At 39.8% G+C, this 19772-nt stretch overlaps 2 protein-coding genes across 3 annotated transcripts in view; one reads left to right on the top strand and one right to left on the bottom strand.

The window, feature by feature from the left end:
* c7b (complement component 7b) lies at positions 1–8980 on the bottom strand. The gene is made up of 18 exons (XM_063478910.1): positions 8900–8980; positions 8699–8751; positions 8430–8505; positions 6761–6902; positions 6498–6642; positions 6146–6284; positions 5672–5800; positions 5298–5541; positions 5081–5194; positions 4810–4976; positions 3716–3944; positions 3443–3614; positions 3091–3178; positions 2845–2977; positions 1015–1206; positions 702–798; positions 417–598; positions 1–299 (listed from the first exon to the last, which is right to left on the bottom strand). The coding sequence occupies exons 1-18, from the start codon at positions 8963–8965 to the stop codon at positions 124–126; spliced, it is 2544 nt and encodes an 847-aa protein (XP_063334980.1). The 5' UTR covers positions 8966–8980; the 3' UTR covers positions 1–123.
* A 3951-nt stretch (positions 8981–12931) lies between these two features.
* The window catches only part of LOC134632214 (growth hormone receptor-like), a 33927-nt gene continuing 27086 nt past the window's right edge, over positions 12932–19772 (top strand). The window contains exon 1 of one of the 2 annotated variants that reach the window (XM_063480866.1): positions 12932–13249. The gene's annotated coding sequence lies outside the window, so the exon portion shown is untranslated. Of the gene's footprint in view, positions 13250–13316; positions 13400–19772 lie in introns of those variants that run through there. The other variant, XM_063480867.1, reaches the window with a different exon arrangement.

Here is a 19772-nt window from a genome sequence, read left to right as displayed (position 1 = left end):
TACAGTAACAAACAAGTTTTATTAACTTTCCGTATGTAACTAAAACAAGCAATTAGATTAAAACATTTGTGTATGTACAATGTCAAAATTTTCAGAGAGAAAAAGCCAAAACCAGCATCTTTATTATTGGCAGGGATCAATACTGATCACGTTGACCTGCTCTCCAGCACATCGCCTGGCCCCCGCCTCACATTCAGTCATGGTCACGTGAGTGCTGCCATCACCGGACCTGACGCAGAGTGGAGCAGAGTCTTTGGGGCATTCTGATGCATTCCTGCACACGCATTTCCTCTCTGATTCTGCAGTTGAAAAGCACAATGGTTTTATACAGCATCCTGGTGCAGTCACATATACATCCTTCTGTTTTTGGCTTTTATTTTGAGAAAAGAAAAAAAAAACTCTTCTATAGGAGACACCTTGACAGATTGTCCCCGGCTGGCAATCCTCGCAGGATGTAAACCTCTTCTCTGGCCACCGGCAGTCGCTGTCACTGGTTAACACGAAGTTCTGGCCCATACACCGCAGAGCTCCGAGCTTACAGACATCTAGCACCATATTACGGTTTGCACGAAGTGTGGCACACAGCTGCAGAGAAGTCCTAAAAGAAGACAATACACAGAAACAGACAGAATTTGAATTAGGTTTTATAAATAGATGGAGCATTTCCAGTGTGCTAAATGCAGAAATGGACATCAGCTTACGTGCACTGATTCGGCATTTTACAGACACACTCGTTCTTTCCCAGAGTCTCCCATAGTTTACATGTTAGGCCGGAAGGAGGAGAGGGAGCTGTGGGGGCTGAGGAAAGCATACAAAAAGCAGGATTCAACCATATATTAAAGCAGATATAATGTGACAAAAGGGTCCTAAAAATTGACTGCACCTTACCAGCCCACCACCAAAATGCAGCCAGAAAAAGTTATTGAGTAGAAAATACTGAACATATAACAGCTAGAGAGACAGAAGTCACCCTTAGAGAGCAAAAAAAAGAAGAGCAAGATGAAATGTATTTACCTGCTGTACAATGAGCAATGGCAGGAGAAGGAGACCACTGCAGACTGGGAGTGCAGATGATCTCCGACACCTCTCTGTCCATCACTGAGCCCTCGGGGCACGACAGGGACACACTGTCTCCAATCTCATAGGCTTGTTTGGTTGGTGTGGCTACAACTAAACTGCTGAGTGAGGGAATCCCACATGTGGAACCTGGAACAGGAGGAGAAAGCTTTTGAGCATCAGGGAGTGAGAAATACAACAACACTGAACTTCCAATACAGTTACTAACAATGGAAAAACTTAAAACATGGAGATCTTTAAGGTTTCACTCAGCTCTGGGACTTAATTTTACTCCATCTTATGAGGCTGTGTAGGGTTTATGATCATGCTGTGTGCCCTGTTCAGCAGGTTGCTATGTCCAAAATTCAAGTGGATATAAAGCAGCAAGGGGGAGGTGGTAGAAATGAGGTAAAAACCTGCTGGTTCCCACAAACTGTACACAAAAGATGGGCATCGCCACCAAAGACGTCACCCGTTGAAGTTCTGCTATGAAGCATCCAACCATGGTTGAGGAGCATCTCTGACTGTTAGACTGTTCATATGCTAACAAGCATATCTAGCTTATCCTCCTTTCTGGCCCTAGAAATAACGATCATTTACAAAATTAACTTCAACTTTTATTCAGTAAGACCTGAAAATAGCAACTGAGTCCATGCAGTCATTAAAAAAACGTTTCTTTTTGCAACCGGAGGAGTCGCCCTCTGCTGGCCATTACAAAACAATGCAGGCTTCAGAAACTCCATTAATGTTGACAGCAATATCCAAAATGTAATTCAATTATCAAAGTCTTATTTGAATGATTACCCTCATTACAGATGAGAGAGAGAGAGAAAGAAAGAGACTTGGGTGAGCTACAACTTTTCTCAACAGAAACCACCTGAGCCTGTCTTATGTTATGTTCTGTAGGTTTTTTACTTTCAGTGGAAGTAGCTGCATTAAGTGACTTCATCCTCACTCTGAACGCCCTTACTCCCAATCTGAGGCTTCAGGTGTACATGATCCCCGTGTCAAAAAACACAGCACCCACAGCAGAATATAAAACAACAAAATGTAAGGAAAGTTTCTTCAATCTCTTCTGAGCAACCTTTGATTCATGACGAGCTGCTCAGATTTCACAGATATGGGTCAGCGTGAAATGGGCTGCTGCAATAGGTCAGATCTGCTAACTGTCTTTTAGAAAAGAAAACACATCTGGTCGTATATTTATTTTGATAGCTGACAAAAACACCTAAGAAAATAATTCTCACAGTCAGGATGGACCAGTTGTTGAAGTGAGTGGACTCAGGCCCCTTTGAACCACGCACAACACCAATAATTTCTGACTCTTTTATCATCTAATCAGACAGCAAGAAATTTTTATCTGAAGAAAATATCGTGGTGTCTCAACGAACAGATAAGGCAAAGCTTTGACTTGGAAATTACCTCTGCATTATCTCAGTAAGTAACAAAGCTGGCTGTAGCCATCCAGTTCCCTCTTTTGCTGTCTGCACAAACCGTTTACCTTAATGCAACCTGCCTAATTGTGACTATTGGAATAAATTTAAGCTGACTGCAAAAAGAAGCCTCAAAGCTCCAGAAATCTCTGCACAGGAACACAAAATGCTCATGTGCCAAGGTGTGAAGTAATGAAGTACAAATACGTTGTTGCTGTACTTAAATAGAATTGTCAGGTACCTGAACTTTACGTTCTTAGCCAGTGGCTACATTCACACAGCAGTTTCTGGGATAACCTGATAGCAAAGGAAACAATGATACACACACACAAAAACCCCCCCCCACAAAACATACTTTTACAAACCCTCGGTCCTGTAGTCCACTTCTGGTTTTCAGCACATGTTGCTACTGCATTTCCACTGAGGTAATACCAGTCCACGCAGGAGTACTCCACCGTGTTTCCAACCAGGTAAAAATCTCTGGGATTCTAGAAAAAAAAATGACAGGAAAGCTCAATCATCCTCAGCCTGATGGACTTAAAGACGATTCTCAGTCCCAAACACCAGAGGTTCAGAAGCCTCAACAGCTGCTTAGCCTCACCTGAACAAATCCATTCCTGAGGTTTGCAGGAGGCCCACAGGTTTTTGGTGGAGTTACAGAAAGACTGAAGCACTGGGGCTCCATCATCCTGAGAGCAAACAGTTTGCAGTTAGATGACTCTGATACTCCTAAATGAATGTCACTGGAGTGGATTAGTTTGGAATATCAAAATCACAACTTGTGGATCCAAATCATTAAGGACATTGCAAATAACCTTTAAAACCTTGAGATTGAAATGAATGAAAACTTTTGGTTTTGCTTTTTAAACTGTTTCATTTCATTTATGTATTTGCATTATATTGATTAAGTTACATTTACCAGACTAATAGTTAAAAAAAAAAAAGATTCTTACTGTAAATATTGGATGTCTGGGTCTTCACAGGGCTTCTGTTCCACCTGCAGTCCCGTGCAATGTTGACCACTTCTGCTGGGGGCGGGGTTATTGCAGCTTCGGGTTCTTGACCTTTGACCTCCAGAGCACGATCCCCAGGAAGACCAGCAGCTCCAGCTGCCATGGATCACCCCTGAAGAAAATCAGGAGAGCTTCAGTTTCCAGTTCTGTCTTGTTTGGAAAGGAGTTTGGATGGCACAAGTTCTGACCCCTCTGGGTTTTATGGCTGGTTACCTGGTTGTTCTCCAATCACAGCTCCATTCTCGCACGCTCGTCCTGAGGTTCCCGGGCGGCAGACACAGCGACATTCGGAGCCCGTCAGCAGTGGCTGGCCGTTGTTCTGACACGGCCGGCAGTGACAGGGATGCTCCTCCGCCAGGTACTCCTCTGTGGCCCTTTTGAAGTGGAGCTTCTTCAGTCCTGCACACTGCACTTTCTTAACCAGCTCATACAGAGGGCGCAGCTGAAAAAACCCAAAGGTTATAAGGGACTTAAAAACATTTAAAACAAATACACATAATCCTTCATCAAGGAAGGTTATTTATTATGAAAAGAAACCAAATTGTATCTCCTTAAGTGCAAACGCATAGCTGGCAGAAGCCAAGCCTAAACTCTAAACAGTAATTTATAAAGGCAACTCTGCAAAAGATCACGTCTCACTTCACTGAATCCAAACTCTAATTTTTCCCTTCCTGTGAGTCTCTCTGTTTGAGTTTCTGCCCGAACCAAAGAGTCACTTTATTTTTTTTGCCTATCCTGTTGGTCCACTTGATTGATCTTTATTATTGTTATTATTTATTTATCATATTTTAAGTTATTACAGAATGGACAGATATGAATGGGGGATAGAAAGGAAGAAAGAAAGAAAGGTGGGAAAGAAAAACAGAGGGGAAGAGGGACAGTGAGAGAAGACACTAAAAAAATCCTCTGGATCACCTGATGGAACAAAAAAGAAAAAGAAAACAAGCAAAAAGAGAACAACACAGTAGGGAGACCACAGCAACAACCTAGATAAGTAGAGTAACAGAGTTACTGAGCAGCATGCAAGACCGACAGCGCATGGTATGCTTTGAGGCAGCAGCCAAGGAAGATATAGTGTGTGTCTATGAGCGCCCGCGTGCACACCTGTGTTTTCAAAAGGTTTCTCCATGTAACTATCCGCTAGAGGGTGTGGAGAACCATAGCCCTGCCCCCCAGGGCATGAAGCAGGCATGGGTATGGTGAGGGGAGATAGGCCCCCACACCAGGAGGGGCCTGAGAAAGAGTCACTTAATCAGGATGAAGCAGACAATAGAAAGAAAGCAAATTCACTCTTTTCACTGTTATACCTTCTGGTTTATGACTTCAGGGAAGTCTTTGACAGATGAAGCCCAGTTATCGTAAACTTCTCCATTAGCTTCTGGGTTTTCCAGATCCAGAACACTCAGAGCACCAATGAGTCCTATATCTCCTCCGAACACATTGACCTTAATGGGCATCTTGTTAACACTGCTTCCTGTAGAAAGTAAGCTGAGGTTAAATCATTTATTTGGTTTCTTTGACCCTCTATGGGCCACTGCGTATGGTTTGAAAGTCTTGATATAAAAACCTTTCACCCACCGTGGCTGCTTGATACAGATTTTGTCAGTTTTTCACAGACGGTTTTGACTTTTTTCCTGAAGAAACGGCGCTTAACTTTCCTCCAACACCTCTGGTAATCTATATCTGTCGTACCTTTACAGAAAACAAGCCAGGATCAAACAGATTATCTCTAATGTGTGTGCATTATTTTAAATTGACTAAAATGCCTGGTGTCATTAATACCGAATATTCTTACTGGTAGATGCAAGTGCCTGACGGTCTAACTCCAGCAAGGCTTGGTATTCGCCTCCAAGTGAGCCCTCGGAAAGGTAGTGTGTGCCATACTTCTGGAGCACCTGACGGTAGGCCGAGTAGTCATAAGTGAGGGGCAGCGAGGACAAGGCCTTCCAGAAGCCTTCGGACAGAGTCAGATACTGGGGGGCAGAGTTTTGAAACTGGGCCAGCTCCACTTTATTCTTCAGGATTATAAGTCGGTAGGCCTGGATGACAGATGTGGAAGGAAAAACTTGAGCAAGGTGCTGACAGAGCCGACTGATCTGAGCCTAGGTACAGTTTGTTAATCTCATTGGAATTAAAGAAAAGATATAAACAGTATTTGTGTATACACACCTTGTTGTTAGTAACCTCCTTGTGAAACGTGCGCCGGTCGTGCACCAGAAAGGCGTTGCTCTGGATGTGCTGCATGTAGGACCAAGAGCTCTCATAGGATTCGTCGCTCTCGTCATTGTCTACTGTCACCTGCAGCACAAACATCAGAGTTCAGCATTTCCTAAAATCAGACGACAGCTTGTCACATCAGCTCCGTGTTGTTCAGGCTGTCAGTCAGCTCACAACTCAACAACTGCAGGCTGGATTTCTAGGGAATTTTCTGCAAACATTTATTATCCCAACAGTTGGACAAATCCAACAGAGTTTTCCTCAAAAGACCATCATCCAGAGCAAATTTGTCACTTTGAGTGAACTTTTACCTGCAACTACTTGATGTCAAATTGAGCATTCTTTTATTATCTTCATGGGTTATTCATAGGCGTCAGCTCACCAACTTTATTTTGCTTGAAAACTACAGGCTACTGTTTGACTCACCTCAAAGTTATATCTGAGGATGTTGTGTGGCAGTCTGTACAAGACTTTATGGTCACCGCTAAACACCTTCCTACACTGCCCTCCAAAGCTTCGAGTGTTGATCACACCTGCTCTCAGTTTCCCTGTTAGCACATCATACCTGTACAACACACACACACACTCATCAGTTTTACACCAAACTGCAGTCTCGAAGGCTAGCATGGAGACAAATTGTTGAGTCCAAAACTTAAAGGAGACCCCACTGAGGTTATGCAGTCTACATTCTAGACACATAAGTTAAATATTCTCCTTCCCAAAAATCATATTCTGATCTGCAGTCACATTCCTGGTGTTGGGAGCTGTAGCTACTTACCCTCGACCTGTGAAGTCAGAGTTTGGAGGTGTTTTGTCGAGGTCACACGTGGCCAGGCTGTTGTCTTCGCCGCAGTTTCGCTCGTCCAGACCGTCCTCACAGTCCTGGTCTCCATTACACACCAGAGACTGGCTGATACACTGACCTGCATGATGGTTTCAGTAAAGAGGTTTATCCACAGATTGCAAAAAAAACCAAAAAAAAAAAACGCTGTAGAAGGCATTTTAATTATTTGTGATACTTTTGTTTACACTGCAATTTACCAGAGGTGCAGCGAAACCTGTCTCCACAGCCTGCTTCCAGTGGACATCTTTTCTGTGGGAAACATGTTTGTGTTTGAGTGGCCTCTCCTGAGCACGGCACACCGCCAAACTGGGCATACACTTCCATGTGTCGAGTTCGTACCTGTAAACAAAGTGATTCAAAACATGAATACTGCTTTTGCACGCGAATACTGCTAGTGCACCCTATGTAAGCGTGCTTATTGGCATGCTCACATGCACTATTGAAGCTCAATTGCCTACAATTGTTGTTTATCAATACACTGCTTTGAAACCCACTTCCACCCCAGTTCTTCCTTTTAGCTAGTATCTGACTTCATAAATGTCCAATCCTTGGTCACTCACTCCTGCTCTGTTTGGTGATGACCTTGCTTCTGCTAAAATAGAAATATTACTTCTCCTTTGACTGCAGTGGCTCTGACTAAACTGTAGCCATGCAAGTGTAATGAATAAATGGAGCGCTCTCACTGTGTTTCCTCTCACAGTCCTGAGGCCTATCGTTTCTGTTGGCCTGAGGATTACACAAAGTGCAAATCAGAGTCTTCGTAATGGACTTTGGGGATCAGGCATCACTGAATATGTGACTGCTGTGTAAACAATTTGTGTGTGTACTATATTCATTATATCACAGCAAAGGGACAAACTGTGCAGAAATAATGCACATCTGAGGACAAAACACTGATCTCTAAAACATTATACTTTAATAAGGCTTGGCTTTAAAGTGAAGATCAGAAGAGACAGAACAAAAAAACAAACTTGCGGTGTGATCTTTGCCTATGCCTCACCAAACATTTTTTGCATTATGTAACAGTTTGTTTAAACTGGGGGTCAAGTCTTTGTGAAATTCTGTGCCAAAACTAAAGTAAATGTAAAGTTTGTTTTTAAGTTCCTAAAGATATTATTCAAAAAGTATGGCCAAATTACCCATACAGAAGATGCACGTGTAAAAATTAGATTTCGCTTCTAGTTCTCAAAGTAAAGCTAAAGTGGAAGTGCCATAAAGCTGGGGCCAGCAGGGGGCGACTCTGGCATCTTTTGTTGTATAGAAATCTATGTGAAAAAACAGGCCTAGGCTGTAAAACGTTTCTGTATGATCTCAATAACTAGTTTTAAGCCCTATTTAATACAACATGACACTAATAATTTAAATTATCACTCCATGTAAAGCTCCTCTTCAGTAAGAAGTGCTGTATAAATGCTACTCTTCAGAGTACGGAAGGGCAACTGCTGTTCAACATTTACACACGTCTTATTTCTGACTCCATTTTTGTTTATAACTATTTCTGGCATGTGTGATTGTCAGCTTCCCCAGTCAAGTCTGGGGCTGTAGCTTTTCTCCCTCCATGCAGTGCCAATTTCAAAATTGCAGTTTGGCGTTCAGCTTGAGGTTTCACAACAGGACTTCTCAAATCAATAGTTGATTTGAGATCCCATCTTTTGTATACAGTCTATGGGTTTAGAGCTGATTTAGGACTGGAGAGTTGATTCCGAGGCATTCCTTGTGCTTGAGTGTCCTTGAGCAGGAGTAGAAACACAATTACTCGTTAGAATTTACAGTACATCAGGCTAAAAGGCACTCTATTTACATGCAAAGCATTTAGCTACATGTCTCTGCTGCATGTAAGTGAATGCTGAAGCAGTTCTAATGTACCTTTGTACTTGTGCAGCCATCACACTCAGACCAGTTTCCATAAGCCCCCCATCTGCAGTTTACAGGCTGCTGACAACTGAGGATGAGGATGGGACAGTGTATTCATTGCAAAACAGTTATGTTATACTATATTATTTAAAATGAACAGATAGTAGAAAAACCTTTGATAATGAAAAAAAAAATCAAAACTATGATTTTTGACAAACAGTGTACCAGAGATATGTTTAACAGCCGACAGTGTCAAAGATTTCTGCATGTGTGCACCTTACCAAACAGGAGAGATGAAGGCAAGTGACAGTGCCAAAGCAGCAGCCAAATTCAGCTGTGAAAAAAATGCAGGGAAAGGGTTCATTTAATGTAAAAACTCCTCATTTTTCATTATTTACCATTAACAAACTAGTTATGCTCAATTAGCCAAAAAATACCTCCCAATTATTTTTAGATATAATCTAAATTTGATAAGTGCTTACCTTCATGATGTGCTCCTCAGAGTTCAGCCGTCTCCTCTGGACTAGCACAATAGCACTCAGGCTCATATAACCAGCTGGGGAGGGTTGGAGGAGGGTTGAGGGTTGGTGGTTTTTACTCATTAGAGTTCAGGAATTCCCACACTGAAGAAACAACCACAATTCATGAGCCGTGAACAGAGACTTGGCGTTCTTTTCCACAGCTTCCATTTCTCCGCCAAACTTTGTGTAGTTTTTTATCTGTGTGTCTGTTTCCAGTAAAATATGTGATAATCCTGTTTGCCTTGGGAACAACAAGAACGGTGTGCTGTTTTTTGTCCTTTTTTCATTGTAGGAGAAAAGCAGCAGCTACGTCACAGCTGTTTATCCTGGCTAAGGCTTCCATAAGCTGAGTCAGCATGATTTAGCCAAAGGTCACATAGACCCATATTTGAAAACATTCGATTTTTTTGTTGCACAATTCATGTAGAAAAGTCCCAGGTATTAAATCCAGGTATAAGTCCAGTTGCCTTCATTTCAAGTACTTAAAACTCCCATCAGAGTTAGAACTTATACAGGCAGACTGGATTATAGCTGAGCAGTGGTCTGTCATTATGCAACAAATAACTGCAAGAAATAGTTCAAGTCTTTGGAATTAACCAGGATTTTTACATTAATTGGTGCTAAAATGACGAAGTTGCCCTTCCGTGGTCTAAACATAATGTGTAAGGCATGACTGAGAAAGCAGAAATTCTTTCACCTGGTGTGTAAAATCAGTAGATCAAGAAGATATTATGTGTGAAACTGAAAAATAGAAAAGAAAGATCACAACCAAAAAATGTAAAAGTTTGCTTATGATGTTTAAAAGCACAGTAGCCTCTATTTTTGTCAGCCTGATGGAGCATAATAATAGAAGCTGTAGTTCTATTGTGCTTCAGCCTGTGTGCACACTTGGTCCTCTAGAGGGCACTGGTTACCACTGTGACAGTATCACAAACCTGTGCTGTAGTGGTGCTTGATGGATGCTCAGGACACAGGACTATAAATTCTTGCTCATGCCTTTTTTCTTTTTTCTTTTTTTTTTTTTTGAAGTATTGTCATTGTGGTGATTAGTATTTTGAATAATAATATAACTCTAGCATCAAATGTGCTAGAGCATTTGCGCTTACTATTTTTTACATACTATACTGCTGAGTGACTGTCTGCTGCTCGTCAAATACATTTCATTGCAATGTTGACCCTGTGCTAACTTGCATATGACAAATAAAAACTGAAACTGAAACTGAAATGTCTTAGAAAGATTAACATGTTTTCTTTCCCTAAACCTTGTCAAAGTAACATGAATATATGGATTTTACACACATGATACATAAGTGAACACTCACACTTGTACAAACAGGATATTCACCATAGGCCACACAACACAGCACAGACTCACTTTGCACGGCAGACACACTCCACTTGAAGAACTACACATAGGAACCAGTTTCCCATGAGGCCTTTCAGGGGGTGACTTCCAGGTGAAATCCAGGTAACAGTTTAGTAAAATAAGAAGGCATGTATGCAACAATAAACAAAACAAAAAACTAGTATAGAGGTAATTGTTAAATATTTTGGGGACGTCTTTATTGAACCTCTGTAAGTTATGCCAAACATATCTTCTTCTTTTTCTTCTTCTTCTTTCGGCAGTTCCATTTAGAGGTCACCACAGCAAATCCTCTTCCTTCACTTCACCCTCTTCTTGCATCTTCCTTTGCCACACCAACCCTCTGCACGTCCTCCTTCGCCACATCCATGAACCTCCTCTGCGGCCTTTCTCTTTTCCTCCTGAATATATCCACCACCCTTCCCCTGCACATTTCTAAACCATCTCTATTGGAATAAATTCAGGATTCTTACTTTAAAATACATCAACATATGAAAAAAAAGTCAACCTATTCAATGCATCTTGGTAAAGTTTCAACCACATCTGCTCTTCATCCGACCAAAAACAAAGCAGCTCCAAATCACGATGATACTGATGATAATGATTTTTATGAGATTCTTTGAGTTACTGTGATTGAACTGTGAGAGCAGTCTAAGTATATACCTGGTGAAAATTTCAACATATTAAATTAACAGGGTGTTCTGTGATTTTGTATCCTCTTCCCCTGAGAGTCTAATATCACTAACATCAGGCTTCTTTTATAACCATAGCTTTTCACCTATATTGACTGAGTTTGCGTCCTATCTCAAATATCAAAACTGCAGAATATGTGTGTGTCTCTGTGTGTGCTATGCAGAGCATGTGGAGAGTGCTGGGTGGTTTGAGGGGTGGTCTGAGGACAGGGTCAAAAACAAGCTGTAGCTGACATATGATTGGGTAAGGACTCACATGTACTGCTGAATGGAAAAGCACTGAAATGTGACTCCACAGGCTGGGAGGCATTCGCTCTGTTAGTCCACATGTAGAGTCCAAGCTGAAGCTGAGCTTTTTTCAGCCATTTGTTAAGTTTCTCTCACAGTTTCTCTCCGCACCCACGGCAGCTACCAATCAGCTGTAAGAGCTTTATTAAAAAGGTTGACCAATGCACGTAATCACGTAAATATATTGAATTGTTTAGATGATACTGTGTTATCCATTTTTTTCCAGAGCATTTTCAACATTGACAGAAAAATAATGACATTTTTTACTTGATCTGAGAGTTCTGGTTACTGTGTGCAAGTTTTATAAAACAAATAAAGACAAATGCACATGACACACTTATGATTATTACAAAGGACAAAAGGTGAGAGTGAAAAAATACAATAAGAATCTGTAGCAGACTAAGAAAATACTAAAAGGTTTAGTTTTTTTTGTAAATTTTGTAAATCAACAAGAAAAAATTGTTAAATTGGGAAGAAATAAGGCAAATGTTTTGGAAAAAAATTGGTATATTACTTACTCAAAAAAATAGAAATATATAGGGAAAAAATAAAGATCTAGCAAATTCACATGAAAGCATTCACATGAAAAAATATGAATTTGGTCATATTCAGGAGACAAAAAGTGTCATATTTAGGAGAAATTGAGAAACACAAAAACAGCAAATTGAGAAAAAACATGGCAATTTTTTGCATTTTGCAAGAAAAAATTGTCAATATTGTCAAATATTGACTAAATTGAATTAATGAGAACAAATGCAGATTTATTGTTAAATATGTGACAAAGTTATTAGAAAAACCTGAAAATTTCATGAGAAAAAAACTTTACAAGACAAAAGCTGCCAACAAGGCAAATTCGGGAAAATAAATAGTAAATGTCCACTTCTCCTAAATTTCCCAGCATTTTCTTCTCTTGCCCTAACATATAGGATCTCAGTATTTGTGACTGCCACCAACTCAGTACACTTAGGCATGTAGAAATGGTCAAGAGGGGCAGGCTGCTGTGTGTATTTCAGAAACTACTGATCTAGTTTTCCCACACAACCATCTCTCGAATTTAGAGAGAGGACACCGAGTAAGTGGCAGTTCTCTGGGTCACAAGTCCTTTTCTCTGGTAAAAAAAAGTACTTGTTGATGACAGAGTTCACAGGAAAATGGCCACACTGCTTCGACCGCAAGACATCAGAAACTCAAATAACCCATCATTACAACCAAAGTGTGCAGACAAGCATCACATGTGGTTCTTATGCAAAACTTTGAGGCAGATGGGCTACAGCAGCAGAAGACCACACCAGGTGCCACTCTTGTCTGCTGCGAACAGGAAACTGAAGCTACAATCCACACAGGCTCACCAAAATAGATTTCTGCTGTGACTTGGATGGAAGGCTCAGAATTTGGCATAAACAACATGGATCCCTGGATCATTTACCAGCACAGCCTACCTGATCGTTGCTGACCTTGCCCATCCCTTTATGAGCACAAAGGAGAACGCACCATGTCTCAAACTGGTTTCATGGACATGAAAATGACTTCACTGTGCGTAAATGGCCTCCACAGCCACCACATCTAAATCCCACAGAGCCATGAAGACAGGTAGGAGCAAGGTGTACCTAATAAAGTGTCCGGTAAGTGCCTTCTCACTGTTTTCCTGCTGTTCTCAGACCCCACCGGTAGATGGCGCCACTCTTTGCTTCTCCACAGCGTAAACACATCACAGCTGCTGCCGACTGACACACAGCGAGGCGTTCTTCGACAGCGCTGCCAGCTCATCCCGCATTCTGTGAGCAAATACAAAAATAAAAGTAACATAAAAAATCATCACGGCTCGCAGCAGAGATAATCCGGAGATAATTTTTTCCTGAGCGAAGTAGGAGTTTTAGTTTGTTTGTTTTTTTCCTTCTTGCGTGCGTTCGCCTTTGCTACAGCTTTACCCAGGACAGCAGTGAGACCTCCAGGACCGAGCACACTGCGGTGAGTTACCTCTCTCACGTTCAGATGTGTGTTGTAACCCACGCGGATCTAAAAGCCACCAGTGGATCTGGGAATCCCACACGCAGTAGATTAAGCCTTGCTTGTGTTGTGTGCGATACTGTCAGAGCTTCTCGTTCACGTTTTCATGAGGTAAGACTGAAGAGGGGAAAGGACACAAGTCCGACTGTGTAAACAAACCAAGAAGTAATTATTCTGGGACTAAACGGGGTTTGTAAGGGTGCTGCCACCTGCTCATTACTTTTGTTTAGAACTACTTTAATACTAATTTAATTTTTACTTTGGTTATTTATTATTATTATTTTGAGAAAATACTAATTAATCAATTAAGCTATGTAATGTTTCCAAGCAAAAATTCTCTAGTCATGTGGATTTCTTTTCATGTGTCTTTTCGTGAGGATTTTCTCGTTTCCTTCGTCTTAAATGAGTAAACTGAACAATTTTTAGGTTTTAGATCTTTACGAAACCTAAAAAAGTTTACTTTTTGGATTGTCACACAAAACAGAACTTTGTGGGGGGGATACATAATAAGAAGAAGCACATATTAATCAATTCGTTGATTATTGGAAAAACAATTAAAAAATAATCAAATATTTGGCAATGACACTACTTGTAACTTGAAAACCTAAAAATGAAATACTCCAAATGCCTCATGGATTTTAGGAACGTTACAAAGGGAAATGATTAACTCATACAATATGGTGAATTGCAGCGCTGCATTCCATTTTTAATATCTTCAGCTAACATGTAGTGAAAATATATTTTGATAATATGAAAGTTAGAAATGAGGGGTGACTCAAAACTTTGGCACAGCACTATGTGATTATATGACTCTGAATGCAAAGTGGCATCAGATGCATCTTGTTTGAATCAGTAATTTTTGAAAATGCATCTAGAACCTGTCTAGGCTCCTCTCGTGGCAACCTTAAGGGACTAGACATAATAGTTTAGAGACGTTCAAAAGTGTGCGTTTAAGCTCCTATAATTAACGCTGCATGTCAGGACAAAAACCGTTAAAACCTGTGGCAAGGTGCAGATAACAGAGAGGGTATGAAACCATTTCTAAAGCTCTGAGGGTTCCTGTGAACACGTTAGCCTCAATAACTCAAAAACTAAAGATATTTAGAGCCACCAGTAGTAACTAGGGCCTCAAAATAGCCTGGGATCCCTCTACCACTCTAACAGAGCTTTAGCGGTCATCTGGAGTACTTGCTGGAGGACTCTTGGATTTCCAGGAAGAAGATTCTCTAACTGAATGAGTCAAAAACTGAATCATCTGGGGAGAATGCTAAGAACTAAGGTTGACAATGTCTCTGTATTTTACCAGGAAAATAGGAAGTAGGTGCAGAGATTTATTGAAACATGCAAATGCAATTATTCTTGTAATTTCTTTATGTAGTTTTCAGGACTACTTCTCCGGGTTTTTCAAGGGACGTTCAAAGCTCTTTGCTCTGTTCCATTGTCTGCTATCTTTTCTATCCAGGTCTGCTTTTACTGCACTGGCAGTGTGTTTTAGACTGTCATGCTGAAAAATTGAGCATATCAGATGCCTTCCAGATGGAATCAGAATGGTAGATCAAAATCTTACTGTACTTCCTTCATTCATAATTTCCTAATCAACTTTAACAATATCCCCAACACCGCAAATTCATCCCCAAACCATGACTGAGCCTCAACACAATGACATGCAATCTTGTTCCTCTTTTCTGAACTCCATGACAACAATTTGAACTATCAATTTTAAATTTGGATTCATAAGACCTGTTGCCACTGTTTTTTATTCCAGTTCTTGTATATTATGGCATACTTCAGTATTTTCTCCCTGTTTCCCTTGGAATGGCTTCTTGATAACCAACCTTACACTGAGACAATTTCTGAGAAGCTTCAGTGAACAGTAGATGGATCTGCTGAGGACACAGATGTATCTTTCAGGTCCTGTGTCAGGTCTTGCTGGAATTTTTCCTATTTCTTTACGGCATGACTTTTAGATACTGTTTAAACAAACAAACAAACAAATAAAACAAAATTCCTCTGAAAATGATCAGGTACAAGGACTGCACTGAAAGTGAGTGACATCCTGGAGAACTATTCCTCAGACCAGTTTAAAGAATTAGAAGAAAGTCTGGTTTTTAATGAATGGAGGGTGGAGCTGGAGATGATGTGCTGAGAAGAACGTCTTTCCAAAACATCTCGAAGCTGAAAGGAAAAACAGACTTCCATGAAATATTGAACTAAGAGGCTTTTCTTAATGAGAAAATTCTCTTCTTATTTGCAGGAATAAAATCTCATTTGAACGTGGTTGAATGTTTTGTGAAGTAACTGAGTACAAAGCCTTAAAGTCTTAAACCTAAGGTGGAATTCCCCTGCCTGTCACGGTGTTAAGTTTCCTGTTTTCATAAAATCTGACAGCCCTGTCCTAGTTAAAAAAACCAAAAAAAAACCCAATGCAGTCTCACCCAAAAGATATTTTACTGTTTTGTTTTCGTTTTTTTAAGGTCCTGACATGTTTAAACTGAGAAAATGTATAATTTGAAGACAAGTATGAGTAGTTTTAAAAGGGCTGGAAAATGGAGTTAAACCTGTGCTTACAAATTGTGAAACAGTTTTAGTTCCTCAGTATAAAATGACCAAGGTTTTAATATCTCATCATCCACATTGCATGATGCCATTAAAAGATCTGGAGAAATCTCTGTGTGCAAGCGCCAAGACTGAAAATCAGTATTGGATACTGTTATCTATAGTCCCACAGACAGCACTGCATTAAAAATAGGCATGATTCTGAAACCACTGTCTGTGAGCACAGGTCACTGTGTCATCCACAAATGCAGGTTAATGCATTTGTTAATGCATTAAGTGTCATCCACAAATGCAGGTTAATGCATTTGTTCATGCAAAGAGGTAAACATGATCCAGAAACACTGCCATCTTCTCTCTGCCAAAGCTCATTTAAACTGGACTGAGGTAAAGTAGAAAACTGTTCTGTGGTCAGACAAACTGAAATCTCAAATTCTTTTTGGAAAACATCCTCTGGGATCATCTGGCTTTTTATCAGCACTCACTTTAAAAGCCTGCATCTCTGATGGTATGGGGCTGCATTATTGTCTGTAGGCACCACCATCAATGCTTTAGAGCAACAATGCTCTCATCCAGATGATGTCTTTTTCAAGGAAGGCCTTGCATATTTCAGCAAGACGATGCTAAACCGGAAGCTGCAGCTATTGCCTGCGATCCAGATCTACCCTAAACTATTTGTACGACAAAGATTCAGGACCGTTGAGCAGCTAGAGTCCTATATGAGACATATGGGACAACCTTCCTCTCAGCTATTGCAGATGTTTATAGACTCGTTAAAAAAAAGAGTGGATGCTGCAGAGTAGTAAACACAGCCCTGTCCAGACTTTGTTTTTAAACGTGGTGCTGCATTCAAATTAAGCCAATATTTTTTCATAAAATTGTACATTTTCTCAGTTTAAACATTTCATATGCTTTTCATTGTTCTATTGTAAATAAAATATGGGGTTGTGAAATTTGCAAATCGCTGGACTTTTTATTTGTATTTTACAAAGTTTCCCTGGATGGAAAAGGAAAGTTGATAGTATTTATAACCTTTTTTTTGTTTCAAGTAGGGGTGGGCGGTATAAACGGTATACGGTAGAAACAATATGAATTTGGCCAACAGTAGAGATTTTGACTATACCACTCTACCTCGATAGCGCATGTTGATGGTGTTATCAAGCCTGTTTTGGTCGAAAGCATCGCAGTGGCTGCAAGCAATATCATCTGTAAATTATGCCGGGCGGCAGTAATAGCAAAGAGAAGAAGCACGTTTTGGAATATGAGGAAAACCAAAAACTGCGCTTCCTTCACTTCCGTACCATTGATTCATCAATGTTGAATTCTCTCGCAGCTGCTCTATTCCCATGTTGTTGCAGTATATTAATGACTAACCTCGTATTGTGGATGGATTATCTCAGTTGTTCTCCTGATTGAAGTTTGGTCCATTTAAAGCATCCTGGCATGCAATTGCATTTGTCTCTAACCATCAGGAACCAGTTAACTTTTATCGAGTCGAAAAAGGTTAGCGTTCATCCTCCAGCTTCACTGTGTTTATGTTATGCTAACATAGCTGTGTCGCTAGCGATCACGTAGCACATCATTATATACCAGCTAGTCCAACTTCAGTAACCCTACAAAAGTCACTGTTGTTTAGTTTTCTGTCTTCATTTATGTTGGAAGTGATAGCAGAGCTGTACGTTTTAATTTTTCAGAAATCTCTCAGTCAGAACATGCTATATCATGTTTAGGTGGAAACTAGTGAGCTAACTTCCTGAAAACTTCTAACTCTGTTAAATTTAATAACGTCTGTTTTCACGCCTGGATGTTAAACTTAATTGTTACACCTGGTAAAGCAGCAACGCTGATCATTTTATTAAAGATTAAAAATTTAGACAGTTTTTAACTCTCAGTGATGCCGCAGTGTTCGTTTGACTTTGGGACCTGAAGCAGAAGGAGTTTTGGACACAGATTATTCCGCGAGGCTCCTGACTATGGTAGTAGTAATGCTCCCACAATCCATCAAGCGGTGCGGCTTCGTGGCTTACCAAAGTCGTTCTAAAACATTTTTGACAGATTTTGAGTGCGTGTACCACATAAAATTGGTTTCGAGGTCAGTAAGCACAACCAGAATTCATAGATAAAGCGGATTATAAGGCGCACTGTCGATTTTTGAGACAATTAAGGGATTTTAAGTGTGCCTTATAGTGCAGAAAACATGGTATACAGAGAAAAAGAATATATCGCGATATATATCGTTACCGCACATCTTCAAATTATACTGCGATACGGATTTTAGGCCATATCGCCCAGCCCTAGTTTCAAGCATAAACAGATGTATGATCTTAAATAATTTCTCACAGTTAGTTACTGTATTATCACAAACAGGTTGGATGTATTTGCCAACTTGACCCATTCAATCTCAGAGTGATGGCTCGGACTCTGTCTGTGGGCAACACTTTTTAGTGACAGGGTTGGTGAGCAAAATAAACTTGACATGAGATAATTTAATCTTATTAGATAAAACAGATACTGACAAAATGTAACTTTGAGGGGAATCATTTGCAGTTGAAAAAAAAGAAGCCCATGATAAATCGCAGTATATGTTAGCATAAACATATAATATATCACACAGTGTTAAAAATTGCAATCATATCAGATTCTATTAAATACTAGTTCTTTTTTAAAATAATGCTTTCACTAATTAGCAATATATTTGTGTGATATACACAAAAACTTCAAGAATTTCAAGCTGGTTTTTTTACGTTGTCATTATTTGGTAGTGTGTGTGGAATTTTGAGGTGAAAAAGGAATTTAATCCATTTTGGAATAAGGCTGTAACATGAAAAAATGTGGAACAAATGAAGCACTGAGAATACTTTGTGTACTTCTTCCTTTGTCCCCATTATAATTACTGCTGCTGTTGGACACAAATCAAATCAAGCCTGATCATTAGACATAACTAAGGCTCATAAAGATTATGAAAACTGAAATGATGTCTGTTTGTGAAAACACCAGTACAACGAGGCCCTGAATACATGTTAAAAAGATATGATAAGCTTCTCTAGAACTTGGTATTGGCCTTGAACATGGTAGCGGAGCCCAGGTGTGTTTATTTAACAGGCTCTGACCTCTGCAGCTGTGAGCAAAGTTTAGTCTGGAAGAGCAGGAGTTAAAAAAAAAAAAAAAAAACCCTCAAAAAAACTACACATGTAAGAAACCACTTTCTTAACTCTGTGTAGACAAACAGAGGTAAACACTAACTTACACTACTGTGTGCATTTTGACTCCACTTTAGAAGTTAATGGTTATGTGTGATTTACAGAAGTGTGGTATCTGCAGGTTTCCAAATCTGCTGTCAGTGATCACATATATTGAAACATTTTAGGGCCAATCTGTGTTAGCTCCTGAGAATCTGTTTTCTCAGAACAATACTGTGAGATATTTATCCTAAAAAAGTTAAGCTCAAGGACTTTAGGTAATGGGATTTCAAATGGGCCCTCTGAAAACGATGCTAGAAAATCATCTAAAAACAGCCCTGCCTGTAGAAAACTAACCACAGTAGAGACTTGAAATTTTGCATAATTCCTGATAAGTGCAGCTTTTGTTTTTTCAGGCAAATCCAAGATTGTCAGAAGGGAGGAATTTGATACACTGACATCGAATAACCCTGATATAAATGTGTGAAACTAACTGATGCATTTATCAGTCATTTTTTTCATTTTTAATGATGTTCTGTATAAAATGAGTTTGAAAGAAAAGGAGGAAAGTTATCAGTGATTGCTGTAAACCAAACAAGTGTCTAATTCTGATAAATATTTAAAGTTAAAAAGAATACAAAAATACACATGTACCTAAATCCTGATATCATTCAGTAAACCTTTAGTAAATTAATATTGGATGATTTGTAAATGAAGTCTAAGAAAGTCAATGCTCCAAAGTGAGCTTAGTT

Source organism: Pelmatolapia mariae, linkage group LG7, assembly GCF_036321145.2.
Source record: "Pelmatolapia mariae isolate MD_Pm_ZW linkage group LG7, Pm_UMD_F_2, whole genome shotgun sequence".
In the NCBI taxonomy this organism is placed as follows: Eukaryota; Metazoa; Chordata; class Actinopteri; order Cichliformes; family Cichlidae; genus Pelmatolapia; species Pelmatolapia mariae.
Note: the sequence above shows the minus strand (reverse complement) of the source record. Positions and strands in the feature narration are given on the sequence as shown.